The sequence below is a fragment of the Nilaparvata lugens genome, chromosome 7 (genome assembly GCF_014356525.2).
Source record: "Nilaparvata lugens isolate BPH chromosome 7, ASM1435652v1, whole genome shotgun sequence".
In the NCBI taxonomy this organism is placed as follows: domain Eukaryota; kingdom Metazoa; phylum Arthropoda; class Insecta; order Hemiptera; family Delphacidae; genus Nilaparvata; species Nilaparvata lugens.
The window spans coordinates 248,870-275,414 of record NC_052510.1 but is presented as its reverse complement, the minus strand read 5'-3'; the positions used below and the strand labels follow the sequence as shown (position 1 = coordinate 275,414).

Below are 26,545 nucleotides of genomic sequence, written 5' to 3'. Positions count from 1 at the left end.
AGGCATTGGCATTGGCGCAGGCATTGGCATAGCTATTGGCATTGGCGCAGACATTGGCATTAGCGCAGTTATTGGTGTAGATATTGGCTTAGTTATTGGTGTAGTTATTAGTGTAGTTATTGGTGTTGACATTGGCATAGTTATTGGCTTTGGCATCAGCATTGGCGCAGATTTTGGCATTGGCACAGGCATTGGCATTGGCGTAGGCATCGGCGTTGGCGCAGGCATCGGCGCAGTTATTGGCGTTGATATTAGTGTAGATATTGGCGTAGTTATTGGCGTTGACATTGGCGTAGTTATTAGTGTAGGCATCAGCGTAGATTTAGGCATAGTTATTGGTGTTGATATTGGCGTAGTTATGTCACACTAGTTCGAAAATCACCCAAATGTTCTTAACACTCTTCATGGCGTTCACTTGTTGCTGATTTCGAGATTCACATGATAACTATTTCAATGTTAATGTCTGTGCTGTACCTGTTATCTTAAAATGCTTATAAACTAAGAAGAAAATCTTGATTAGGCTATCAATACAATCTAATACACATGAAAATTATTTTTAAGTATATATAAAATTGAAATTTGTTAACATCCTATTATACAGTCAGCAATACATAAATTGTGAAATATGGAGATATCAATTACAAATTTTCACTAGAAAAAATTTCATTTCATCTATTCACTGTTCAAATATCAAAATTAATCCATTCTTCAAAATAGAAATAGAATTTCATAACACCCTGTATCATTATCAAAATTGTAAAAAACATCAGATCATCACAACAAAAATTAATTTCAATATATATTTCAATAAGTTCAGACAATTGATCTTCTATTCACAATCATTTCATAATATATCTGCATTTCATTATCATTTAGTATAACATTTTATTTATAGCAAGTTCATTTCACATTTATGATTTATCATTCAGGGTTTCAAAATTATTTAGTTTTAATTTTGTGTTCAAAAATTGTATAAAAAGCAAATTATTTAATATTGTTAATCATCATTTGTCGGATACTATAGTTTATTTCGACTTTTCAATGTTCTAAACACAAACTACATTTCATGACAAAACTTTACTATCAAACATTAAACAAGAAACCATTCAAAACATCAATAATATTTTGCTTCAAAGGCAAACAATATTCATAAGTAATCATCTGCATCTATGGCAATCAACATTATTAATCATTATTTTTGCATCTATGGCAATCAACATAAGTAATCAACACAAAAAATATTATCTCATTACTGCCTCTCTAAGTCATAACCTCTGTTATTCCTTCTTTAGGCAATAATGGGTTTCCATCTCAAAAAACAATCACATACCAGCAAAACTCTAATCAACAAACCCCACCAAAAATTCTACATACACTCCAGCATCCATTTCAAACGATAATCAATCATATCAAAATTTATAGAACAAACAGTTTTAAAAATTTGAAAAAGATATCAATCACAAAAAACTTTAGAAAAATTTTAACCTTTAACTCATTTCAATTGATAATATAACACAACGTTTTTATTCAATGAAAACATTATTATTCAAGCTAACTTTCATTAATACATCACATATATATGGCTACAGAATTCATTAATACTTTCAAATTTTGAAGTTTATTTATTATAACAAAAGAATTTATAATTTAAAGACTGTATAATAAGTACAAACATTTCAAGATTATAATACAAAGATGATCAAGATGAATAATGGGTGAATAAGTTCCCTAAAAAATACAAAAAAGAGAAACAGAAAACTGGGTAAATAAATTTCCTAAAACAATACAAATTTCAAAATAAGTGATACATGATGAAAAAATATACCGCAAGCAACCAATTATTTACACTACAATGGATAGATTTTGGAAAAGTTAAGTTTTATCAACAATTTAAAGATTAGGAAAATAAGCTACTATTTTAACTTCTAATATCATTTCAGAAGAATACAAATTTAAATGACTATGGACAAGATTGGTTAAGATATGCATCATAGAAGAAATTTACTGAACATTACACAAAGACAGGAAAGAATCGAAATTTGAAAAGATTAAGGGCCAAGAAAAATAGGCTACAGGAAAGAAAAAAGACACAATTATGGATTCTTACCATACACTGTGTAGCGATTATGCTATTCTGAATCCCGGCATAACACAGGATTCCTAATCATTGTGTACTGGGGAATACCCTTTCATCATGTGATTCACTGTCATCATCTTGTAAATAAGCAACTTGAAACAACCTTTGAATACTAACACATCAATGGTGACTTTGTGTTTTGTTTTCTTCAAGAACATGATATTATTCATGGGTTCATTTGTTTCAACAAAGCCGTTTTGCCTACAAAAGTTAGTCATGTTCACTTGAGAATGCATAGCATACACCTTTTCAATTCTCAGTTGAAAGTTGAACTCATCAACTTGACTCAAAGCAACATTCATTTTGTTTACATTGTTCCTAACCTCTACAGAAACCTGTCTCATGTAATCATTCACTTTGTTCATAGTTTTCCTAACCTTCAATGTAGCAATATTACTTTCATGATAGTTGACTTTCAGTGAAGACAACTCCCTACCTACTTCTTTACTCAATTCTACTATCTCATTAAGGTTGACTTTTCCAACAACAGTAACTAGGCCTACATTGTCAGAAACTTGAATGAGTTGATCCTGTATCTTAACACTACTATTATCCTGCTTCAATTTGTTTTCATCTTCATGATTATCACTCAATGTTTCATGTGCATTTTTCAATAGAAGGTTTATACTAACCTGCTCTAGTCTAATGCTAGCAAATTCTTGCTTCATCTCATCAAACCTAGCATTAACCTAGCATTTTGCTCATCAAACAGTTGTGTTAAGGCAGCTATTAACTCATCATCATTTTTAATATTTTTCATATTGTATGCCATTTTGCTAGTCTGCACAGATAATATATTCATTAGGACTTGATCTCTCTTGAACTGACCTCCCACTCAGCAGTATACCATTCATAACCTATCAAGACATCAGCCTACACATAATTTCTATAACCAGGGATTTCATGGTGTACCATTTGGGACATATTTATTTTGTAATTCGGTCCCACCACAGGGGTAACATTTGCCGTGCTACCAATTTTTCCTTAAATCGGTTGGAATAGCATTTAACACCTATTAACCTAAGGATAGTTGTCGGCTCCAATGTAATAGATTCTTGATAAACTATGAATGGATCTATCGCCTATGAATGAGAAATCCAGTTTACAGAGCAAATGAACTTATAATCTTCATGGATAAAATTATACAAATACAAAGAACAATAACTTAAAAGTCTAAGCATCTAAAATTAGGTAGCCTATTACAAACTAAAGTACTTATCCAGTTTACAGTTGAAAAACAGTGGCTATTGGCTTGAATACACAAATAGCAATATAGGAACAAAATAGAACACTATAAATTGTTTAAAACTCAATTTAAAACATTAATAAACGTAAATGATTCAGAGCAAAATTTTACAACAACACATAGCCAGCCATTTTTCTAGAGAAAAAAGAAACCACCGGAAAAACTACAAGTCAGAACAGAGAGACCTCAAAAAATCATTGTCCACGCTACAGACACGTCACCAAAAAATTATAACTTACAAGTTTAGAATTCACATTCTACATCTGTTCTCAATAAAACTTTATTTTGAAACTGTTATTTTAAACTTTCATATATATTCTCTATTTAAATAAACTATTTATCTATTAATTCTGCTAACCAAGCCTCGGTGACACCATGGAACAATGCAACAATCATTTACGATAAAAAAATTCTCCGTCGAAAAGTTTGTCCGTCTATTGATGACTCTGATATTTACTATAAAGTTCCATAGATCTCGAATTGAAGATTCAATTCCAATGTGAGAAAAAATGTAATATTACAAATACAATACTTAGTATGTTATTTATTCTAGCATTACTAAGTAGTTGTGACTTGTGTTGCAGGTTTTTTGTGTGTGTGTGTGTGTGTATTCCTGAATACTCATTCGAGGATCGTGCTGTAAATATGCCTTGCTGTCGAACGAGGGCTTACGAATTCGCCGACCGAGATGGCCGGTAATATCGGACATCTGACCTTGCCGTGTGGGGCTGAAAGACGATCTTCGATCTGACGCCACTAGCCCGATGCCTGGAGACCATAACCCTTCATCCTCATCCAGCACCCTTTGGACACCGGACTCGGGGACGACAGATCTTAGATAAGTACTTGATACCCCCACTACAATATCAGATGTGCCCCATAAATGTGGTCTCTTAAAGACATTATATTGTATTTGGTCTCTTAAAGACATGTGTATTCGGTCTCTTAAAGACAGATTGATTATTAGATTATCCATGTAAAGATGTATTTTGTAATATTCTCTATATTATTCTCATTATTATAAGAGCAGTCAGTCAACCGCATATCTATGTTTTTAATTCCAAGACCCTCAAACCACTAGAATTAGGATCACATTATTGATCAGATAAAAATCCGCAGATCTCAGGGTCCAGCACAATTTCAACAACTAAGCCTTCTCTGACAAAATCATTTGTCACCAGGAGATCGGCTTAATATGTGCAACATATAAACATTTAAACATTAAGAGAAATGCCAAACCATCGACTTGAATCTTAGACCTCACTTCGCTCGGTCAATTATTACAAACTTCATATCACTATACTAAAAAAATGTATAGAAATTTTTTTATTCCATGTTATTCAAAATACCAGCCAACTATTCCTCATTAACTAATCAAATTTGAAACAGGAACTTCATCATAGTTGTAGTTGTGGCGGCCATTGTTGTTACAACTTTTGCTGACAGATAGCACATAGCGCTGTCGGCGGAGAACTGTGATTACAAACCAGCTGTTTCTGTTTTCTTTTCAGATTATGTTGTAACACATTGTATGGTCTCATACGTTTTTAAAAATTATTTTATTTGCAGTTTTTATAAAAATGTAGGTGGAGGAAAAATGTTGTGTATATCACAAGTGAAAAATGTTTTTTCTCCCTCAGGAATGAGGTACGTGGGGAATGAAATGTGCCGAGTTTATTGGAATTACTCATTCTCCACCACCAGGCTTTTAGGAGCCACAAAGCCTGATGTTGTCCTCCTTGACATAGTGGCAAAGACAATGTATGTAATCGAGTTCTCAGCACCAGCTGAAGACAACATTGTCAGCAAGGAGGAGGAAAAACAGGCAAAATATCAAGACCTATCAATAGAGCTGCGCAAGCTTAACCCAAGTTACTCCATAAGAATGGTGGTGTTAGTTATAGGAGTTTTGGGTGGCATGAGACCCTCGTTTTTGGTCAACCTTAAAACCATTCCAGCCTGTGAGAGAGCTGCTACTGCACTCGCAGGTCAAATGCAGAGGGCTGTCATCCTTGGTTCATTACGTCTACTCAGGGCTAACAATTCAATGGTAACGGACCCAGTATGATTGTTTACCACATGGACATGTGGAGCAATCACTCTGGTAAAATCGCTTGTCACTCTCCTTTGGGGGTCGGAGCCCAGGGGAAGAGTGGTCAAGCAAAACCTCAAACAGGATAAAAATAATAATAATAATAATTGGGGAGAGAAACAGTTTTGGGTCCATCCTGTTGATTCTCTCCCAATCATTTATTTGATATTGTGATTGTGGAATGTAATAAATGAATACCGGTAACGTGGACCTCATTTTAGTACATTGCATTGGTCACATTAGTTGTAATGTAATAATTAATTCAACTATTTTTTATATCACATACCACATTTATCGTCATGGAAGCATTATTATGGTGTACGGTAATGAATATTTTACATTAAATATGAACACATTTGATTAATATCGATTAAGAATATTAATTACAGTACAATTAAATATTGTATTAATATACATTATAAAATATTATAATAATTATACTTTATTCATTATAAAAACAAAAAATCTCAATGTACAAGCTTAGTAGAGCGATTATAGTTTTGAGTATTAATTCAATAAATCAATGAACTAGCAGAATAGAATTTTATGTTTAATTGGATGAAAAATTAAAAATTAAATGAAAAATATACGAGTGAAAAAATTAAACTGAATTGAATGCCAGATTGATTATGAATTCAACATTCACATAGTAATGAAATTTAAAAAATGCTTTAAAAAATTAGCAGTGAGCGTAATGAATAAGCTTCAAACTTATAATATTGTAATTTTAATGGATGGTGAATCTAACAGTAGCCGCAGTATTTATTATAAGGAAATTTGAGAAATCAATGCATTATAGGTGCCAATGAATGGGTCATTAATTCATTCATTAAAGTATCCATTAAAATTATTCACTCATAATCAGTCAAATTTATTCATTTCACATTGAAAATAGAACACAAATAAAATTGATTTATGAGATTCATTATTCAAATTTCAGGAGTCAAAGAACATAAACACAACATAATTTTCATATTAATAAATTTATGATAGTTATAATACCACTTCACATTAGATGTGCAACATGAAAATAATAGTAGACATCATAATGTGATACAAATAAGTTAGTAGACTGTCTACTAACGTTGCATGTGATATACATTGATGCGATTCCAGTTGAGGGGGAGGCAATTGTGGCGATCGCCCCCCCCCCCAACTTTTTTCTATGTGGTGTTTGAAAAAAATGTTGAGGGCACAGAAATAAGTATTAGGCTTGGCATTTAAATGGACAAATCTAAAAATCTAATGAATAATAGAAGATAAAGCTCTTAAAAACTGTTTTCAATTGAAAACTCCAACATTTTTCTTTTCCGGGTAGGGGTAGTGGAACGGGGGAGGTTCCTGCGGATGAATACCCCCCAATCCACGGCCTGCATGGATGTGAATAAAATTATTCTTCTACAAATATTTTCAAAATTCAATACCTATAAAAATAACATCCAACATGTTTGTCATTGATTGACCTTGATACATACATAAAAATTATATCATACATTTTTTTTATTATTACAAAACATCTTATCAAGTTCCTCCAATCAACACTGACAGGACTGGTGATACATATAGATCAACATAAATCTGACTGTAGGTATTACACAAAGCAGCAGGCGGTACAACCATAGGATAAGAGAACAAGAATTCAGGAACTCTACATGCTTTCCCAATGGTGCACAACTATAACCATCAATCATTAGGTTCTTTGGTGATACAAGAATTGACAAATAAATTTGATTGTCCTTGATACAAAACATAATTATAATTGGTTTAATTACTTCAAGTTGACGGTGATACGTGACGAATAGAAAACAGAAAACATCAATCTGATTTCTGATTGAGCTTCAAACAAAACATAATTACAAAATTTGTTTAATATCTCAAATCTTTGACTCTTCTAAGATTGTTTTTGTGATTGATGAAATAAATAAATTCGAATCTGGGTTTGAATAGCTTCAACTAATCATCAATTTTTTCTTTTATCAGTGGAATACACTTCTTAATTTTGGTGCTATCGTTGCTGTAGCCCCACAATATCATCTCAGTGTGTTCCTTAGAAGGCAGACCCCTCAACGGCTCGTCAGTTTCGAAAAGCTGCAGATAATTCGAGCGAATATTTTCGTTCAACTTTCTCAGATTCCTGTTGCGTTCTATATCCCACGTGATTTCTGTCTCAGGTACTTTTTTCATGCGCAACTTCTTGATATCACCGTCGACTTGTTTGAAGGCAATGAGGAAAGTGTCGGAGATTTTGTAGTGTTTGGCAAGTGGCAAGTAATCTTCCATCAGCTCCAGCGGCAGGTAGCTGAAGTTCTCTTTGGATCGACTGTGCGATTTGTAGTCGTCTATCCATTTTTCGAAAACGTCTATGGCTTCGTTGAGGTTGTGGCGTTTGTCCTTCAAAAAAGCAACAGTAAAATAAACAAAAATGGACAGATTATATTCTGAGATATGGCACCGTAAATAGAAATGATAACATTTTTCATGAGTACATAGGCTACCAAGCTGGTATACAGGTATGTTGGATCTCGGTAAAAATAATAATAAGTCAATTAAGAAATTACAGTGAAAAAGGTATATAATTATAAGAAAGAGTAACTACAACTGAGTATAGTCAATTTGTTGAAATTCAAATAAAGTGCAATGATGAACCTAAAGATGAACCAAATGCCAGGGATTCACAAAACAAGTACATAATAGGCTAAACTGTTGTTGAAGTTAAAATTTCCTACTGAATAGATAATTATCAACTAACACTTGAACAAATTGTTATGGATGAGGCCTTTAGAAGAATATCAGGAGGCGAGTGGTTTCTGATAAACAACAGAGGTGGCAGGGGGGCTTCTAGATCGTTCTAGTGTGTTTCCAGTTTTGGTGAGGGGAACCATCGACCAATGACAAGCATGATCTACACCTTTTCCAATTTTATTTGAGAAAGTATCAAGTTAATTTGAGAAAGTATCAATTGTATTTGAGAATAGTCACTTGTAATTGAGAGAATGTCAGATGTGAATGAGAATAGTCAATTGTATTTTGGAAGTCATCACATGTAATTGAGAGAAGTGAATTGTATTTGAGAAATCATCGAATGTAAATGAGAAGATATCAATTGGAAATGAGAAAATTTTCCAAATGACATGTTGTGGCTCTTCTGTAGCCTACAGGTTTGATTTGAGCAGGAAAAGATTCTGTATTACGTACACAGTATTCCAATTACCGTACTACTATAGGCTTTGCATGGGGGCAAATTAATATTTTCAATGGTGAAATTATTTCCCCTGTACTCCCTGTACCCCTAATGATGACTTCTCAAATACAATTGACTATTCTCATTTACATCTGACGTTTTCTGAAATACAAAAATGACTATTCTCAATATTACAATTGATACTTTCTTAAAAACAGTTGGAAAAGGTGTAGAAGTCTCCTTGCACTGTGATTGGTCGGGCGTGTTCGACATCTCCAGAACCGTCTCGAAAGTTCTATTGCATTTATTATATAAATGGCGCGAGATGCAGTCGGGACTCGGGACGGACTAGCGTCGTATTGTTCACTTCTTCTACATCGTGACAGACCAGTCATAAAGTGATAAAAGACTTTTGTAGTTGTTTAAACAGTTATTATTCTTGGTGACAGTTATTCTTGAACATTTATTTATAATGTATTAGTAAACGTAAGCTTGTGATAATTCAGTGTAATTTATTAGGTAGTTATCAGTTTATAGTTGTTTCTAGTTAACCTCCGTGTGCATTAGTGCTATAAGTAATAAATCTAATCAGTATAGATCGCCTCAAGTGTGTTATTAGTGTAGAAACCCCTAACAATATATTATATCAAACCAGCAGCAGCCAATCACGATCAACTAGAACATTATATATTCAGCCTCCACAGCCAACTATACTGGACTCATGTAGGTATGTATAGTACATGTACATTATTGTATAGTGTACTCAAGTTTCTGGGTTTTATGATATTATATTCTATTTTATTCTATGTAGTTCCTGCTCTATTTCATATTTTGTGTCTCTATTCGATGTTTTACATGGAGAAAGCATAAAATATTATTATTAAAACTTCATTTGTATTTTACATACAATCTTGTATTCAAAGTTGCACATCTTTATTTTCAATTTCACCAAATTCTAATGAATTTTGAATTCTACTCATTATTAATAAACTTCCCCTTTCCCACTGCTGTTACATAATTTGAAGGCCCTTCTGTATGAAAAACTAGTAGGTAACCCGTTCTTCGAAAGGGTCTCATTTTTAATTCTTTGCAAAATGAAAACTTGACGTAATAAAAAATTCGAAAATTGAAAATAGGCCTATAACCATCCTCGGTTAATGAAGAATCTTTATGCAAAATTTCAAATCAATCAGTCCAGTAGTTCAGACGTGATATGATGTGTCAAACATAATTTTCCTACATCACGTACGTGTATGAGCCAGCTCTTTCCATTATTATAGTAAAGATGATGGATAGATGGATGATTTATCAGTATCTTTGAATGAGAATAACTTTTGAACGGTTTGAGAAATTGGTGCGGAAAATCAGTTATTTTTATTCGAATCATACCTATCTAATGTACCTTTTAAAAGAAATGTTCAGCTGCTTCTATACAACAACTGGAAGCATGACAAATTGAAAACTTGACGTACCGGTAGTAAAATATTGAAGAACTGAAAATAGGCATATAGGCCTAACCATCCTCGGTTAATTAAGAATCTATATGCAAAATTTCAAATTACTCAGTTGAGTATATTTCAGACGTGATGATGCGTCAAACATAATTCCCTATTCCTTACGTGTATAAGCCAGTTCTTTCCTTTATTATAGTATATAAAACTGAAGAAGACATAATACTTGGAAACCTCACAGAATCATATTGATTTTTTTCAATACATCAATCAATTTTAGTATTAATTAGATCCTCCTCAATTTTAATCGGGCAGCCTTTTGTTTTCCCAATTCCAAACAAAATAGGTAGGTACCTGAAATACTCGTTTCACTGTGAATTTGTGTCTGATATTCTATATAATAAGAGAGAGTAGGGCTGTGTTTGTTCATGTGTTCGCATCAAAGCATGTCAACTTGTGGATTGCATACCGGAAAAACGGGAATGATTTAGATCTCCAAATTTTGAACATAGATTTAAAAAATATCAATCTCGTGCACCTGGAAGCCCAAATTTCAATTTTCCTTCTAGATTTTTCAAAATTAATGTTCAAACTTCATTAATGTTACATACGATTTCATAAAAAATCACCAAATCATAAATTATGGTCGAAATTAAAAAAGGAACATCTGTTTCTATTATTGCTTTCTAACTGATACCACTTGGGGGGTTACAAACTGACCGACCTGCAAAGTGACCGTCCTGCAAACTGACCGTCCTACAAACTGACCGTCTTGCAAAGTGACCGTTTTGCAAACTGACCGTCCTTATGACGTCATAAGGACCAGATAGCAATTTAGTGTATGACAACATAATCCTAAGGCACTATAAAGACTGGGTACACGCAGTCGCCATTTTGTTCCATAGACCTCCCATCTTTCATACACGTTTACATTGAGTGTGCTATGAATTTGCTAGTTTTGCCACTGTAATTTAAATAAAATAGCAATTATGGGGGATTGCTCCGCACCAAATTTTTGCAATAATGATGCCAAAGGCTTTCGAACGTTTCGTTTTACGTCTGATAGTTATAGAAAAGCTATTTGAGTATTTGGCTACAAAACTGTAGACATACTAATTGGAAACCAACTTCAACTTCCAGACTATGTGAGGTGAGTTTTAAACATTTTATAACTTCAACTTATATTATTCTGTAACTATAAATTAAAAGTTGAACAAGTTGAAAATATCTAATCTTAATTAGAAATCGATCCATTAACCTAGCTTTTCAACTTGAAAAATGCTGAGCACCTAACCTGTAGGTTATAATTTGGAAAGCATGCCTTGTTATGGTAGCTTTTTTCAATTTATCATGAGAAAAATAATTTCACATTATAATATCAAAAAAATTGATTCCACTACTATAGTTTCAAAACTTTGAACTTATGGATTATTATTTGTTAGCACTAACAACTTGCAGACATTATGTGGTAAAAAGTCTATCAACAGTCAATGTTTGCAATGGGCCATCCATGGCCTAAAAGCTTTGCTTCAGTACAAAAAGTTGATTTTTTCACCCAATAATAGTCTATGTTAGTTAGTATTGAAACCAATTGTAGTTATTGTAGTTAATTTTAATAAGTAGTACGCTTATGAGTTTAAGTAAGTTACACTTAATCACATAGCCTATATGAATAGGCATATAGAGTATAGACTATCTTGGTAAATGAACAAAAGTGGTGAAAGTACAATAACTTAGTTTTAGAAGAAAGTGTGAATTTTTCAATTTAAACTGTGGTGGATGAAAGCTCCGAAACACTTGATGCTGAAACTGTTAATGTGATCCATACTAAATAATCCTATAATTGATATGACTCTGCATCCTGGATTGGCTTGTACAGCAACAGTAGAAGCCATAATTATGAATGGAAATCTAACATTGTATTGCAATGCAATAGCTGACTTATCATTATTTCAAGTAAATTTTAAAATCACTATTAATCTCTTTGAGGTTGATGGCCATTACACATATCAAAAATTATTTGATTCTCAATAAAATATCTCAAAGTGAACGTTGTTAATTGTATAATCCATGTAAATCCAGTATTCATTTGTCTTCAATCATTCATGCTAGAAAATGTAATCAGTATAATAGCAGCCAACTGACTATTGTTAGGTGTTACGAATAGCTTAGGTTTGTTAGGAGTGTCACACAGCATAGAGTCTCGTCTCTCCATGCTCTCTTCTACTATCATACTATTAGGTGTTATTTTAAGTTGTGTACATAGAATACAGAGTACCTATGTTTCTGATTTATTGTAAGTCGAAGCTCCATTTTTTTTATAAATCTACTTTGTACTTGGTTTAATTATTAACTACAGATGAGTGACACAATTTTTTTATGGTTTCATAATCAAAATAATATTCCAAACCGATTGCAACCAGAAATTTGTCATCAACTAACTGGGGAGGTAAAGTAAAGTTTTGCCCCAAAATGCTCAACTTTAAATCAGTAGGTCTACTGATCATCAGATACTACTGAATCTTATCATTTATCTAGCAACTTAAGTTTAAAGTTTTTTATTGATAAAGTGTATCATCATTGTCTCCTTTTGAATAACTTATTCCGTTACTATTTTTATGGCAAGTTTTTTGAATTGTGAGTATATAGAGGAAGGGGGTTTTTCACAAACATTATTGAAAATCTGGGAACCTGAATCCATTAATTTGAAATGAGGCATTCAAACTTTTCCATTTGCATTCATGAACATTGATTATTTCCTTTTATTTTTCAGGTTATGAAAACTAGTGGAATTGTTGAATCTTTGAATATTAGTGGAACCTGTGAAACTGGAAAATCTGATCTAGAGGATGGAGTTGCACATCTTCTGAGGTTAGTTTGGAGACAATAAATCGAATTCCTATCATTTGACTGAATTTATTGTCTGACAAACAACTATTTCTTTAATAGCTGTGCAGCTACAGGAACAAGGTGGCACAAATTCTATAAAATTATAGAATGAACAATTGAGCTTCATGTGACACAATAATTTATATCATTCTGCTTCTCTGAGACTGCAATAGAAAAACTGCATTGAAAAATTGAATAACCACTTGAATAAATATTTTTCAAATTTAAGACATTTGGGGATGAATATTGAGAAATATATAAGCCAAAAACGGCCATCTTGGGCCCAATTCATACAGGTCGGGCATGCAGCTTGGCGGAGATCTCGTGCATGCACAGCTTATAGGATCCCAAAAACATTCAGCCAATCAGACACCAAACTGATGTCTCTGCCACGCTGCACCCCTGACCAGTATGAATTGGGCCTTAACCTTGAAAATGATAGATCCCGTTTATTCCAATATGGCAATCATCAAATTAATCTTTTTGAGAAATATCTTGAATAATTTGAGATAAACTATAATAATAATAATAATAATATCGAGTGACCTGGCAGGCTCAGATCTGGTGTCAGAGTTTTCAGGGTCTCTGACATGACCTAACGATTGCTTTTTAGGCAGCCGGGACCGACGACTTAACGTGTCCATCCGAAACATGGGAGTGGTCCGAGATAAATATCTTGCCGGGGCTGGGATTTGAACCCGGGCCTCTGAATTATAAAGCCAGCATCTGATCCACTTGACTATGGCCACTCCCGATGAACTATATTAAAAAGAAGCAATTATTTTCATTGATACAATTGATAATTTGTTCAATGCAATGTTGGGTCCTTGGATACTTTTTATAGTATTAAAATTCATTAACAAGGATAATACATAATTTGGTACAGTATTCATATGGAGTATAACAACTATAATACTTGAGTATTTATACTGTATATTTCAAAAATTCATATTTCTGTATATTTTACCTAAAATTCAAACCTGTATATTTTGTTACCTATACACGAATCAAGTAAATAATTTAATCTCTCTCTCTGTCACACACACCCACAGTCAGACTATGACACTAAACATACTTGCTTACATTCTAATCAGACTGCAATAAAATAATTTGCTTACTGTAAGAGAGTCTTTGCACTTTTATTTAATTTATTATTTTACTCAGTATGTTATATTTTCAGTTTGAATAGAGTTCAAATAATATGTTTCAGGCTCAGGCTACAGAAGAACAGAAGAAAATTCTCCAGCTCGAAAATGAAGTCTCCTCACTGAAAGCACAGCTCAAGGAGAAAGAATCGATGATGGAGGTAATCCTGAATGAAGATCAGATATCTGCTTTGAAACGCACGCCAAACCAAGAATCCAAGACATCAATTGCCAAGACTCCCTTCCAGATGGTGTAATTGAAACAGTTCAATATTGGGGGGAGCACTACGCTTGCATTGCTGAAAAATATCAAATGTGCGAACTGTGCTGCGTTCCTGAATCCGGGGGATACTGAAAATAACTGGCGAACATTTTATGTTGACTATCTCAGCATGGGAAATTTGAAGATGCCAAATGTTGAACTATTCAAATTGATAATCAATTGTGAAGTTTTATTTCGTAAATTTGGAACACACATACAGAAAAACGGATTGGATTCTATCAGTAAAAGAATTGTGAAAGACATTGCTGCAGTAATACCCGAATGCTGTGATTTAAAAAGTAAAATTGTGAAACATTTCTTCACAGTAAGATGCTATGCATTTGTCAACTTCGATCAGAATGCTAACAGAAAGTCGGTAATGTATGGAACTTCATCCAAAAAGATGAAGTACTAGTTATATACGACTAGCTTATCCGGCGAACTTAATTTCCTATCCGGTGTGTTAATTTCCACTTACCACCGCAGAAGCAGCAGCACTGTGATCTCCACAGTATATTGCTTTTGATTTGTTTGTTTTTATAGTTTGTAACATATTTCTATAGTTGTTCTTGTTCAATGATAATATTAAATGGTGACTTGATGGTACATTCCACGTACAAAGTTAAAGTGGACATGGAATGTGAGTTCTCGAGAAATTTGAGGAATACATTGAGAAATGGGTTGAGACCAAAAATGTGGGGTAATCAACCTCATGAAGAATCTGCTTTCTTATTTCCCTTAATGTTATAGTCAATTTCAGTTTATTTTCTTTTTATCTTATTCACTCTATTGTAATGTAATATTACATTTTTTCTCACATTGGAATCGAATCTTCAATTCGAGATCTATGAAACTTTATAGTAAATATCAGAGTCATCGATAGACGGACAAACTTTTTGACGGAGAATTTATTATCATAAATGATTGTTGCATTGTTCCATGGTGTCACCGAGGCTGGGTTAACAAAATTAATAGATAAATGGTTTATTTAAATAGAGAATATATATAAATATTTAAAATAATAGTTTCAAAATAAAGTTTTATTGAGAACAAATATAAAATGTGAATTCTAAACTTGTAATTTATAATTTTTTGGTGACGTGTCTGTAACGTAGACAATGATTTTTTGAGGTCTCTCTGTTCTGACTTGTAGTTTTTTCCTGTTTTTTCTTCTCTCTAAAACATGGCTGGCTGTTGTGTGTTGTAAAATTTTGCTCTCTGAATAATTTTCGTTTAAGTGAATTTATTAATGTTTTAAATTGAGTTTTAAACAGTTTATAGTGTTCTATTTTGTCCGTATATTGTTATTTGTGTATACAAGCCAATAGCCACTGTTTTTCAACTATAATCTGGATAAGTACCCTTAGCTCGTAGTAACTTTAAATGCTTAGGCTTGTAATATATTGTTCTTTGTGTATTTGTGTATATCTCCAAAATTCTTTTGAAGATTATAAGTTCATTTGCTCTGAAAACTGGATTTCTCATTCATAGGCGATAGATCCATTCATAGTTTATCAAGAATCTATTACATTGGAGCCGACAACTATCCTTAGGTTAATAGGTGTTAAATGCTATTCCAACCGAATTAGGAAAAATTGGTAGCACGGCAAATGGTACCCCTGGTGGGACCGAATTACAAAATAAATATGTCCCAAATGGTACACCATGAAATCCCTGGTTATAAAAAATTATTGGTAGGATAGATATCTTGATAGGTTATGAATGGTTTGTTGCTGAGTGGGAAATCGGTTCAAGAGAGATCAAGTTTTAATGAATAGATATCAGTGCATATTACAAAATGGCAAACATTAAAAATGATCTGAATCTTATAGCATTCTTAACACAAAAGTTTGATGAGCTAAATGCTAGATTTGATGAGCAAAATGCTAAATTTGATAAGCAAAATGCTAAGTTAGACCAAATGTTTAAAAATCAAAATGCTAGGTTTGATGAGCAAAATGCTAGGTTTGATGATATGAAGCAAGAATTTGCTAGCATTAGACTAGAGCAGATTATTATAAACCTTCTATTGAAAAATGCACATGAAACATTGAGTGATAATCATGAAGATGAAAACAAATTGAAGCAGGATAATAGTAGTGTTAAGATACAGGATCAACTCATTCAAGTTTCTGACAATGTAGGCCTAGTTACTGTTGTTGAAAAAGTCAACCTTAATGAGATAGTAGAATTGAGTAAAGAAGTAGGTAGGGAGTTGTCTTCACTGAAAGTCAACTATCATGAAAGTAATATTGCTACATTGAAGGTTAGGAAAACTATAAACAAAGTGAATGATTACATGAGACAGGTTTCTGTAGAGGTTAGGAACAATGTAAACAAAATGAATCTTGCTTTGAGTCAAGTTGATGAGTTCAACTTTCAACTGAGAATTGAAAAGGTGTATGCAATGCATTCTCAAGTGAACATGACTAACTTTTGTAAGCAAAATGGCTTTGTTGAAACAAATGAACCCATGAATAAAATTATGTTCTTGAAGAAAACAAAGCACAAAGTCTCCATTGATGTATTAGTATTCAAAGGTTGTTTCAAGTTGCTTACTTACAAGATGATGACAGTGAATCACATGATGAAAGGGTATTCCCCAACACACAATGATTAGGGATCCTGTGTTATGCCGGGATTCAGAATAGCATAATCGCTACGCAGTGTATGGTAAGAGTCCATAATTGTGTCTTTTTTCTTTCCTGTAGCCTATTTTTCTTGGCCCTTAATCTTTTCAAATTTCGATTCTTTCCTGTCTTTGTGTAATGTTCAGTAAATTTCTTCTATGATGCATATCTTAACCAATCTTGTCCATAGTCATTCAAATTTGTATTCTTCTGAAATAATATTAGAAGTTAAAATAGTAGCTTATTTTCCTAATCTTTAAATTGTTGATAAAACTTAACTTTTCTAAAATCTATCCATTGTAGTGTAAATAATTGTTTGCTTGTGGTATATTTTTTCATCATGTATTACATATTTTAATCATGTCTATTTTTGTCAGGTATCATATTAGGTAATTAGGTTTTTCAGAGCAAATTTTGTCCCATGTTCTCATCTTTCATTGCATATCGTGCCATAAGCCATATGTAATTAGGTTATAGTTTTCTTCTGGGCTTTTAACCCATTTTGCATTTTATTTTTTTTTTTTTTGCTGTCCAATACTTTGGATTTTTGGTAGACAAGTAGGTGTGATTCTTTTAGAGGTGTGGGCGTGAACCACATATGGCTGGACTCGATTATCTGACCTACTTGTTTGCGATATAAAAACCTTAAGACTGCAACATCAAATGTTTGTAAAAAACTTTTGCATACTTTTGTTTTTGTGGTCCGATACTAGAGTCTGCTATCACATTGCCTTACAGACATCTAGGAACTCTCCACCCAGTCACAATAGTCAACATTTTTTTTCCTTCACCAGTTGTTTTTGTGGGAGTGATAGCTCACAATTATAACAAATTAGAGTCATACTTGGAATTTACAAAATTCCATAGTAGTATATTTTATTAAATATACTTCCTCATGAAAGTTCAGTACTGATATGTAGGATAGGCTCTAATTAATCTTTCTCTTCTTTGTATTGTTTTAGGAAATTTATTTACCCAGTTTTCTTTTCCTCTTGTTTGTATTTTTTTAGGGAACTTATTTACCCATTATTCATCTTGATCATCTTTGTATTGTAATCTTGAAATGTTTGTACTTATTATACAGTCTTTAAATTATAAATTATTTTCAAAAATAAATGGTTCAATTTAGAACATGCTGAAATCTATTCTTATGTATAAATTCTTTTGTTATAATAAATAAACTTCAAAATTTGAAAGTATTAATGAATTGTGTAGCCATATATATGTGATGTATCAATGAAAGTTAGCTTAAATAATAATGTTTTCATTGAATAAAAACGTTGTGTTATATTATCAATTGAAATGAGTTAAAGGTTGAAATTTTTCTAATGTTTTGTAATTGATATCTTTTTCAAAATTTTTAAAACTGTTTGTTCTATAAATTTTGATATGATTGATTATCGTTTGAAATGGATGCTGGAGTGTATGTAGAATTTTTAGTGGGGTTTGTTGATTAGAGTTTTGCTGGTATGTGATTGTTTTTTGAGATGGAAACCCATTATTGCCTAAAGAAGGAATAACAGAGGTTATGACTTAGAGAGGCAGTAATGAGATAATTTTTTTGTGTTGATTACTTATGTTGATTGCCATAGATGCAAAATAATGATTAATAATGTTGATTGCCATAGATGCAGATGATTACGTATGAATATTGATTGCCTTTGAAGCAAAATATTATTGATGTTTTGAATGATTTTTTTGTTTAATGATTGATAGTAAAGTTTTGTCATGAAATGTAGTTTGTGTTTAGAACATTGAAAAGTCGAAATAAACTATAGTATCCAACAAACGATGATTAATAATATTAAATAATTTGCTTTTTATACAATTTTTGAACACAAAATTAAAACTAAATAATTTTGAAACCCTGAATGATAAATCATAAATGTGAAATGAACTTGCTATAAATGAAATGTTATACTAAATGATAATGAAATGCAGATATATTATGAAATGATTGTGAATAGAAGATCAATTGTCTGAAATTATTGAAATATGTATTGAAATTATTTTTTGTTGTGATGATCTGATGTTTTTTTTTACAATTTTGATGATGATACAGGGTGTTATGAAATTCTATTTCTATTTTGAAGAATGGATTAAATTTTAATATTTGAACAGTGAATAAATGGAATTATTTTTTTTTTATATTGAAATTTATAATTGATATCTCCATATTTCACAATTTATGTATTGCTGACTGTATAATAAGATGTTAACAAATTTCAATTTTATATTGATTATATACTTAAAAATAATTTTCATGTGTATTAGATTGTATTGATAGCCTAATCAAGATTTTCTTTTTAGTTTATAAGCATTTTAAGATAACAGGTACAGCACAGACATTAACATTGAAATAATTATCATGTGAATCTCGAAATCGGCAACAAGTGAACGCCATGCAGAGTGTTAAGAACATTTGGGTGATTTTCGAACTAGTGTGACTCAACTATGCCAATATCTACACTAATACCTATACTAATAACTACGCCAATGTCAACACCAATATCAACACCAATAACTACGCCAAAATCTACGCCTATGCCTGTGCTGATGCCAACGCCAATATCTACGCCGATGCCAATGCCTGCGCCAATGCTGATGCCAAATCTGCGCCAATGCTGATGCCAAATCTGCGCCAATGCTGATGCCAACGCCAATAACTATGTCAATGTCAACACCAATATCAACACCAATAACTACTCCAAAATCTACGCTGAGGCCTACACTAATAACTACGCCAATATCTACACCAATAACTAAGCCAATGCTGATGCCAATGCCAAAATCTACGCCGATGCCTGCGCCGATGCCAATGCCTGCACCAATGCTGATGCCAATGCCTGCGCCAATGCCAATAGCTACGCCAATGCCTGCGCCAATGCTGATGCCAACGCCAATATCTACGCCGATGCCAATGCCTGCGCCAATGCTGATGCCAATGCCAAAATCTACGCCGATGCCTGCGCCAATGCCAATGCCTGCGCCAATGCTGATGCCAATGCCAAAATCTACGCCGATGCCTGCGCCAATGCCAATGCTTACGCCAATGCTAATGCCAATGCCAATATCAACGCCGATGCCAATGCCGACACCAAAGCATACGCCAATAGCAATGCCAACGCTTATTGCTGACTTTGTATCTCAAACTTCAATACTACTATATTACCTGGAGGTAATTGCCATCCATGTTCACATTTGCAACTTTGAATTCAAAATAACAGTCACAGTATCATGAAAGAATTGATTCAAAAAAAAAAAAATCCTCTCCTAAATTATTCCTGTATGCAGAACTCTAAACCTTGAACACTGAAAGTATCAAAAAACCAAACCTTACCTAAATTAATCCTCACCTAAATTAATCCTGTATGCAGCGTCTATCTCTTTTCCAAAAAACGAATTACATTGTCATTTCAAGCCTGAAATGTACATTGTATAATTACAAATATGATAAAAAATTTACGTGACTCTGTATCGAGTTTGGAATGCAGCCGTCTACTACAAGCATGAGGCAATGCTAACTGAGATGTCACCTGTATCGAGTTTGATATGCATCAGTCGACTACAAGTATCAGCCCAACACTATGAGTATTCGTATCAGCCCAACACTAACGTCATCACATTGGAGTCACACTTAACTGAAAATCATACTGAGTGCCTTAACGGACTGTTTTCCAAAATGTGCATTGATAAAATCAACCGCGTCAATAGTGAAAGAAATGAACATTTTTTGATTTATTGAAATTTTATGTGAAAATTAAATGTAACAATTCATCAATTCATTTAAAAAATAAAAATAATAATAAATTTTTTATTCAACATACTAAATTTTTTTTATGCAATAAAAATTAATTTTCTATCTATTAAATTTATTTGCAATTTCAAAAAAAAAACTATTCTTTACATATTAAACTTTCTGTTGAGATATTTTCCTTTAAATTATAAAGCTAATTCAAAAGTAATTTTGATATTCTATACTTTGAAATATTGTTTGGAAACATAATAACAAATGCTATTGATGAATTTTTATAATAATTTTCAATTATAGTTGACATGTAATGTTTTTATAAAAAAAATTGTTACTGTTCTCGAATTTACAATTCAACATTTTCATTAGGGTCAATGTAAATTTTTTTTCTTTAAATTTTCAAACAGTAAAATTTTTTTATGTCAAGAGGGGGGTATTTGTAATATTACATTTTTTCTCACATTGGAATTGAATCTTCAATTCGAGATCTATGAAACTTTATAGTAAATATCAGAGTCATCGATAGACGGACAAACTTTTTGATGGAGAATTTATTATCGTAAATGATTGTTGCATTGTTCCATGGTGTCACCGAGGCTGGGTTAACAAAATTAATAGATAAACGGTTTATTTAAATAGAGAATATATATAAAAATTTAAAATAATAGTTTCAAAATAAAGTTTTATTGAGAACAAATATAAAATGTGAATTCTAAACTTGTAATTTATAATTTTTTGGTGACGTGTCTGTAACGTAGACAATGATTTTTTGAGGTCTCTCTGTTCTGACTTGTAGTTTTTCCTGTTTTTTCTTCTCTCTAAAACATGGCTGGCTGTTGTGTGTTGTAAATTTTTGCTCTCTGAATAATTTTCGTTTAAGTGAATTTATTAATGTTTTAAATTGAGTTTTAAACAGTTTATAGTGTTCTATTTTGTCCGTATATTGTTATTTGTGTATACAAGCCAATAGCCACTGTTTTTCAACTATAATCTGGATAAGTACCCTTAGCTTGTAGTAACTTTAAATGCTTAGGCTTGTAATATATTGTTCTTTGTGTATTTGTGTATATCTCCAAAATTCTTTTGAAGATTATAAGTTCATTTGCTCTGAAAACTGGATTTCTCATTCATAGGCGATAGATCCATTCATAGTTTATCAAGAATCTATTACATTGGAGCCGACAACTATCCTTAGGTTAATAGGTGTTAAATGCTATTCCAACCAAATTAGGAAAAATTGGTAGCACAGCAGTAATAATATTGAATATCTTTTTTATTTTGGAAAATATGAGGCTTTTGTAATTTGGTAAAGTGTTGAGTAATGCTTATAAGACTGGTTATTATCATTCCATTGTACATGAAGGACATTTCCTTTTTTTCTATAGATATTTTGTCCTTCATGAGTTGTGTTATATTTCGGTTTGTTGATCAAGTATAAATATGTGTAAAAATATATATTGTTATTGTTGTCTATGATTTTATGTATTTTACAGTTTTTTTTTAAAATATTGATTGAAAGATATATTATTTTGTAAAAACTAATTATAATGTACGAACGTATATTATGTTTATTGAAAACAAGAATATGTGGATTATGTTATGAGTTTTCTAAAAGGATAGACTACTTTGTCGAAATTTTCATTATTCCCAATAGTTTGAAATTGTTTTCGGTTTTCCCCAATATTGTAATCATATCAGAATCCATGATGACTCCTGTATTATGTCAGAAGATTCCATTCCATTTGAAACTGCTGTATCTTTTTGTTCTTCGGTAGCCGCTCCTTCCTTTAAGTTTATACTTCATTTTGTATCATATTTATATGTAATTAAATTTTAGCTTTCACTCTGCTTTATTACTAACTTATTCCATTGAGTTTTGCTTTAAGGAAAAATAAATTTAATAATTTGATACTCAATACATGGGTATGTTTCTGGTTCACCTGTATAAAAAAATGAAGAATTGATCTAAATCTTAGATTTAGATCCTGTAAATTGATGTAAGATTGAATTTTGTCACAAAAGTCAATTGAATCATTTGAGACTCCTCACTTCAAACTTACTTCACTGTGTATCATATTCATATTTTTATTTTGTATTTAAGCTTTGTCCTTGTTTAATTTAAAGAAAAAATCCTTGTGTTTTCTTCATTATTAATTTAATTATATAATTAACAAATTTAATTGTTTGAGATTAATAAATAATCGAATGAATGTTTCAGTCTTTATAATAATTACATGAAAACTGATTTATATTTATGCATTAATTACTGAAAATTTATTTGTGAGTCTGTGACTGATTTTGAGACTCCTTACTTTAAACTTACTTAATTTTGTGTCACATTCATATTATGTTATATTAAATTCGAGCTTTTTCTTTGCTTTATTACTAAATTATTTAATTGAGTTTTGTTTGTGAAAAATTTGAATTGAATATGAGATTCAATAGATAATTTTGTATTCATTTTGTAAATATATAACTCAGTTCAATCGTCCATTGCCTCTCAACTTCCATCTATCTTTCTGCATTTTTCTTTTAGTTTTGATTCATCTCATTTGAATTTCTTTGTGTGTAGATTGTTATAAGTCAGTTTTGATTGATTTGCCAAGAAAAGTTCTGATATCTTTGATTGGCAATTCTAAGAGTGTTTTGTTTTTTACAATATGCGTAGGTATCTACTGTATAACAGTAAGTCCTAGTTGCACAAAGGCCTGTAAAGCATTGTTAATCTCCTATTAACAATGGTATAATTATTATGAGTAGGCCCAAAGATTAACTTTAATCCACTTTTGTGCAACCGGCCTTTCAACTGTCATAAAAACTCATGTCATGTATACATTTTTATCATTCAAACTTGATCAATACTTAGTTTTGAAAATGGTTTTTGTGAATTGATATGACTCAATTACATTGAAAATCATACGAAATAGATTGGTGTGGTATTCATCCGGCATTTAGCTGATAGCATAGTCCTAGGACATGGAAACTTATTGACAATGGAACAATTGATTGAAAAATACTATACTGTACTAACTTAATGAAGGTTGCCAAAATATTTCAACGTATTGGACTTTTGTTTTTAGAAAAAATAATTTAAAAATACATTTACTATATAAAGCTACGTTTACACCAAAGTTATTAACAAAATGTTAATAACTTGATCCTTATTTATTTATTTATTTTTTTGCCAATTCATAAATTAATTATATTCATATATTACAAAATTTTCATAATTTGACCAATTTTAAAAATATAAAAACAATAACACAATTTCATTTTGTAAACAAAATATTATAAAACTAAATAAAATAAGAATAATATATGATTTTACTCTTGAATAAAATATTTTTAAAACTAGGCATCACCAGCAAAAAGAAAAAACTCTTTGCCCGCTGGTGAGAGTTGCAAAATAACAAAGAAAAAAAAATAAATAATATTTCGAAAATAATTCTAAAAATTTAGGTTTAAATTCAACTGATAAATAAACAATTACAATAGAATCAGCAAAAATCAAACAAAACATTCCAAAGAGCAGAAAAAATACAGAGATCAAAAAACAAAAATGAATAACTATTTAAAATGCTATGCCTGATAAGGAAAAGAAATACTCCCTCTTAATCCACTCTTTCATGGTTTTTTTATTAATTTTTAAATTTAAATCAAAAGGTATTTCATTGATTAGTTTACTGCTCGTATAAGTAAGCTGCCTTCTGATCAATGAAAGTTTTGTAGGATAAACTTTGTATTTCTCTATTACAGCTGGTCTGAAACGATAAAGGTTCTTGTTCAGCTTTGGGAAGATACTTTTATTTTTCATTAGGTACTTTAACAGGACTTTGATATAGAGTTGTCTCACGGTAAAAACATCAAAATCTTTGAAAATTAGATTTGTTGGGTATAACCTTGGTTTGTTTAAGATGGTATTTATTATATTTTTCTGAATGATGAAGAGATTTTCCATGTGCACATCATATGCAGCACCCCATATTACTAAACCATATTGTAAAACTGATTGAACAATGGCATGATAAACAGTTTTCAAGTGATTTAAATTCAGTATTTTGTTTAATTTATGGAATTTATAAGAAATATATTTTAGTTTTTTACACAGAAAAGAAATGTGAGGCTGCCATTTCAAGTTTTCATCAATTATTACTCCAAGATATTTAGTATTATTCACTTTTTCTATTTCTGGGCAGTTACATATTTGAAGATTTGAGCAAAGTGAATGCAGTCTCAGCTTGAAATGGTTTTCTGGTTTTCCTGTTGAATTTGGTGAAAAAGTTATGTATTATGTTTTATTTATATTTAAACTCATGGTGTTTATGTCAAGCCATCTTTTTACTGTCAATAGATCACTTTCTGCATTACTAAACAAGCTCCGCCAATCAGCACTATTGAAGATTATTGCTGTATCGTCGGCAAATGACACAATCCTGCCATTTTTCAATTTTAATTTCAAAAGATCATCAACATAGATGAGGAATAAAACAGGGGATAAGACTGTACCCTGAGGTAGGCCATAAGAATTGAGGTTTAAGGTGCTTTTCTGTGAATTTAAGTACAATATTTGGGATCTATCCTGTAAACAGCTTTTGAATAAATCTAAAGTAATTCCCCTTATTCCTATTTTTTGTAATTTCTTGAAAAGGGTTTCATGTGGTATTGTATCGAAAGCTTTTGATAAGTCTAAAAGTATTGACATGGTTTTATTTCTGTTGTTTAAATTACTACTAATCTGATTCACAAAACTACACAATGCGTCTTCTGTGCTTTTAATTCTTTGAAAACCAAATTGCTGTTTCTCTATAACATTGTATTTGTCTAAGAAGTTGATTAACCGTAGTTTAATAAGTTTTTCAACAATTTTAGATAAATTGCTTAAAAGGCTGATTGGCCTGTAGTTATTGGGTTTAGTCTTGTCACCCCCTTTGAATATTGGTTTCAACTTTGCAATTTTGAAGTGATCAGGGAAAGTACCTGTTACAAAAATTTTGTTAGTAATATCAGCTAGAGGCGCCGCTATATACTGAGCAATTTGTTTCAAAGTGAAGTTTGAAATGTTATCTGTCCCAGGACTAGCATTATTTTTCAATTTAGATATGACTTCTTCTACTTCTGAAGCTTCAACTGGAGTTAGAAACTATGAGTTTTGAAGGGTACCATAGTTATTAAATTGCAGAACCTCTTCATTCCTACTGATATCTATAGCTTCTGCATGTCTCATACCTACTTCCGCGAAGAACCTGTTCAATGTCGATGCTTCCAATTTTATGTCTTCATTAGCATGATTACTTTCGTCTATAATATCATTTATGTATTTCCAGAGAGTTCTGGGGTTTTGACTATTTTTATTTATTTCATTTGTATAATAGCTATTTTTTGTTGTAATTATCAATTTATTCAAAGTGTTTTCATACAATCTTAAATCTTCTTTTAATTTATTATTAAATGGCTCTTTTTCTAGTTTTTTGTACATTTTATCCTTCTTATTGATCGCGTTAATTAGTCCTGGAACCATCCATGGCTTCAAGGGTTTGTTTTTGTGTGATATTGTTATCTCCCTAGAGGATGTATCAATGAACTTATTCAGTGTATCCACAAAAGATGATACCATCAGATTTACCTCACAGTTATTATCTTTGAATTCGGAAAACAAATTTTCTTGGGACAGACATTCTTTTAGTTTGATGTAATCTAATTTTTTGTAAGTAACTTTTCTACTTTTTATTCTGTTTATGTTACCCATATATCCCAAATTAAG

The 26,545-nt window shown here is 31.7% G+C and overlaps 1 protein-coding gene across 3 annotated transcripts in view; it reads right to left on the bottom strand.

The window, feature by feature from the left end:
- Nucleotides 1-5,899: 5,899 nt before the first annotated feature.
- The window catches only part of LOC111051904, a 38,149-nt gene continuing 17,503 nt past the window's right edge, over nucleotides 5,900-26,545 (bottom strand). For all 3 annotated transcript variants that reach the window (XM_022338493.2, XM_022338492.2, XM_022338491.2), the window contains exon 3: nucleotides 5,900-7,866. In XM_022338493.2, coding sequence (XP_022194185.2) covers nucleotides 7,429-7,866 — 438 coding nt within the window. In that variant the 3' untranslated portion in view covers nucleotides 5,900-7,428. The remainder of the gene's footprint in view (nucleotides 7,867-26,545) is intronic.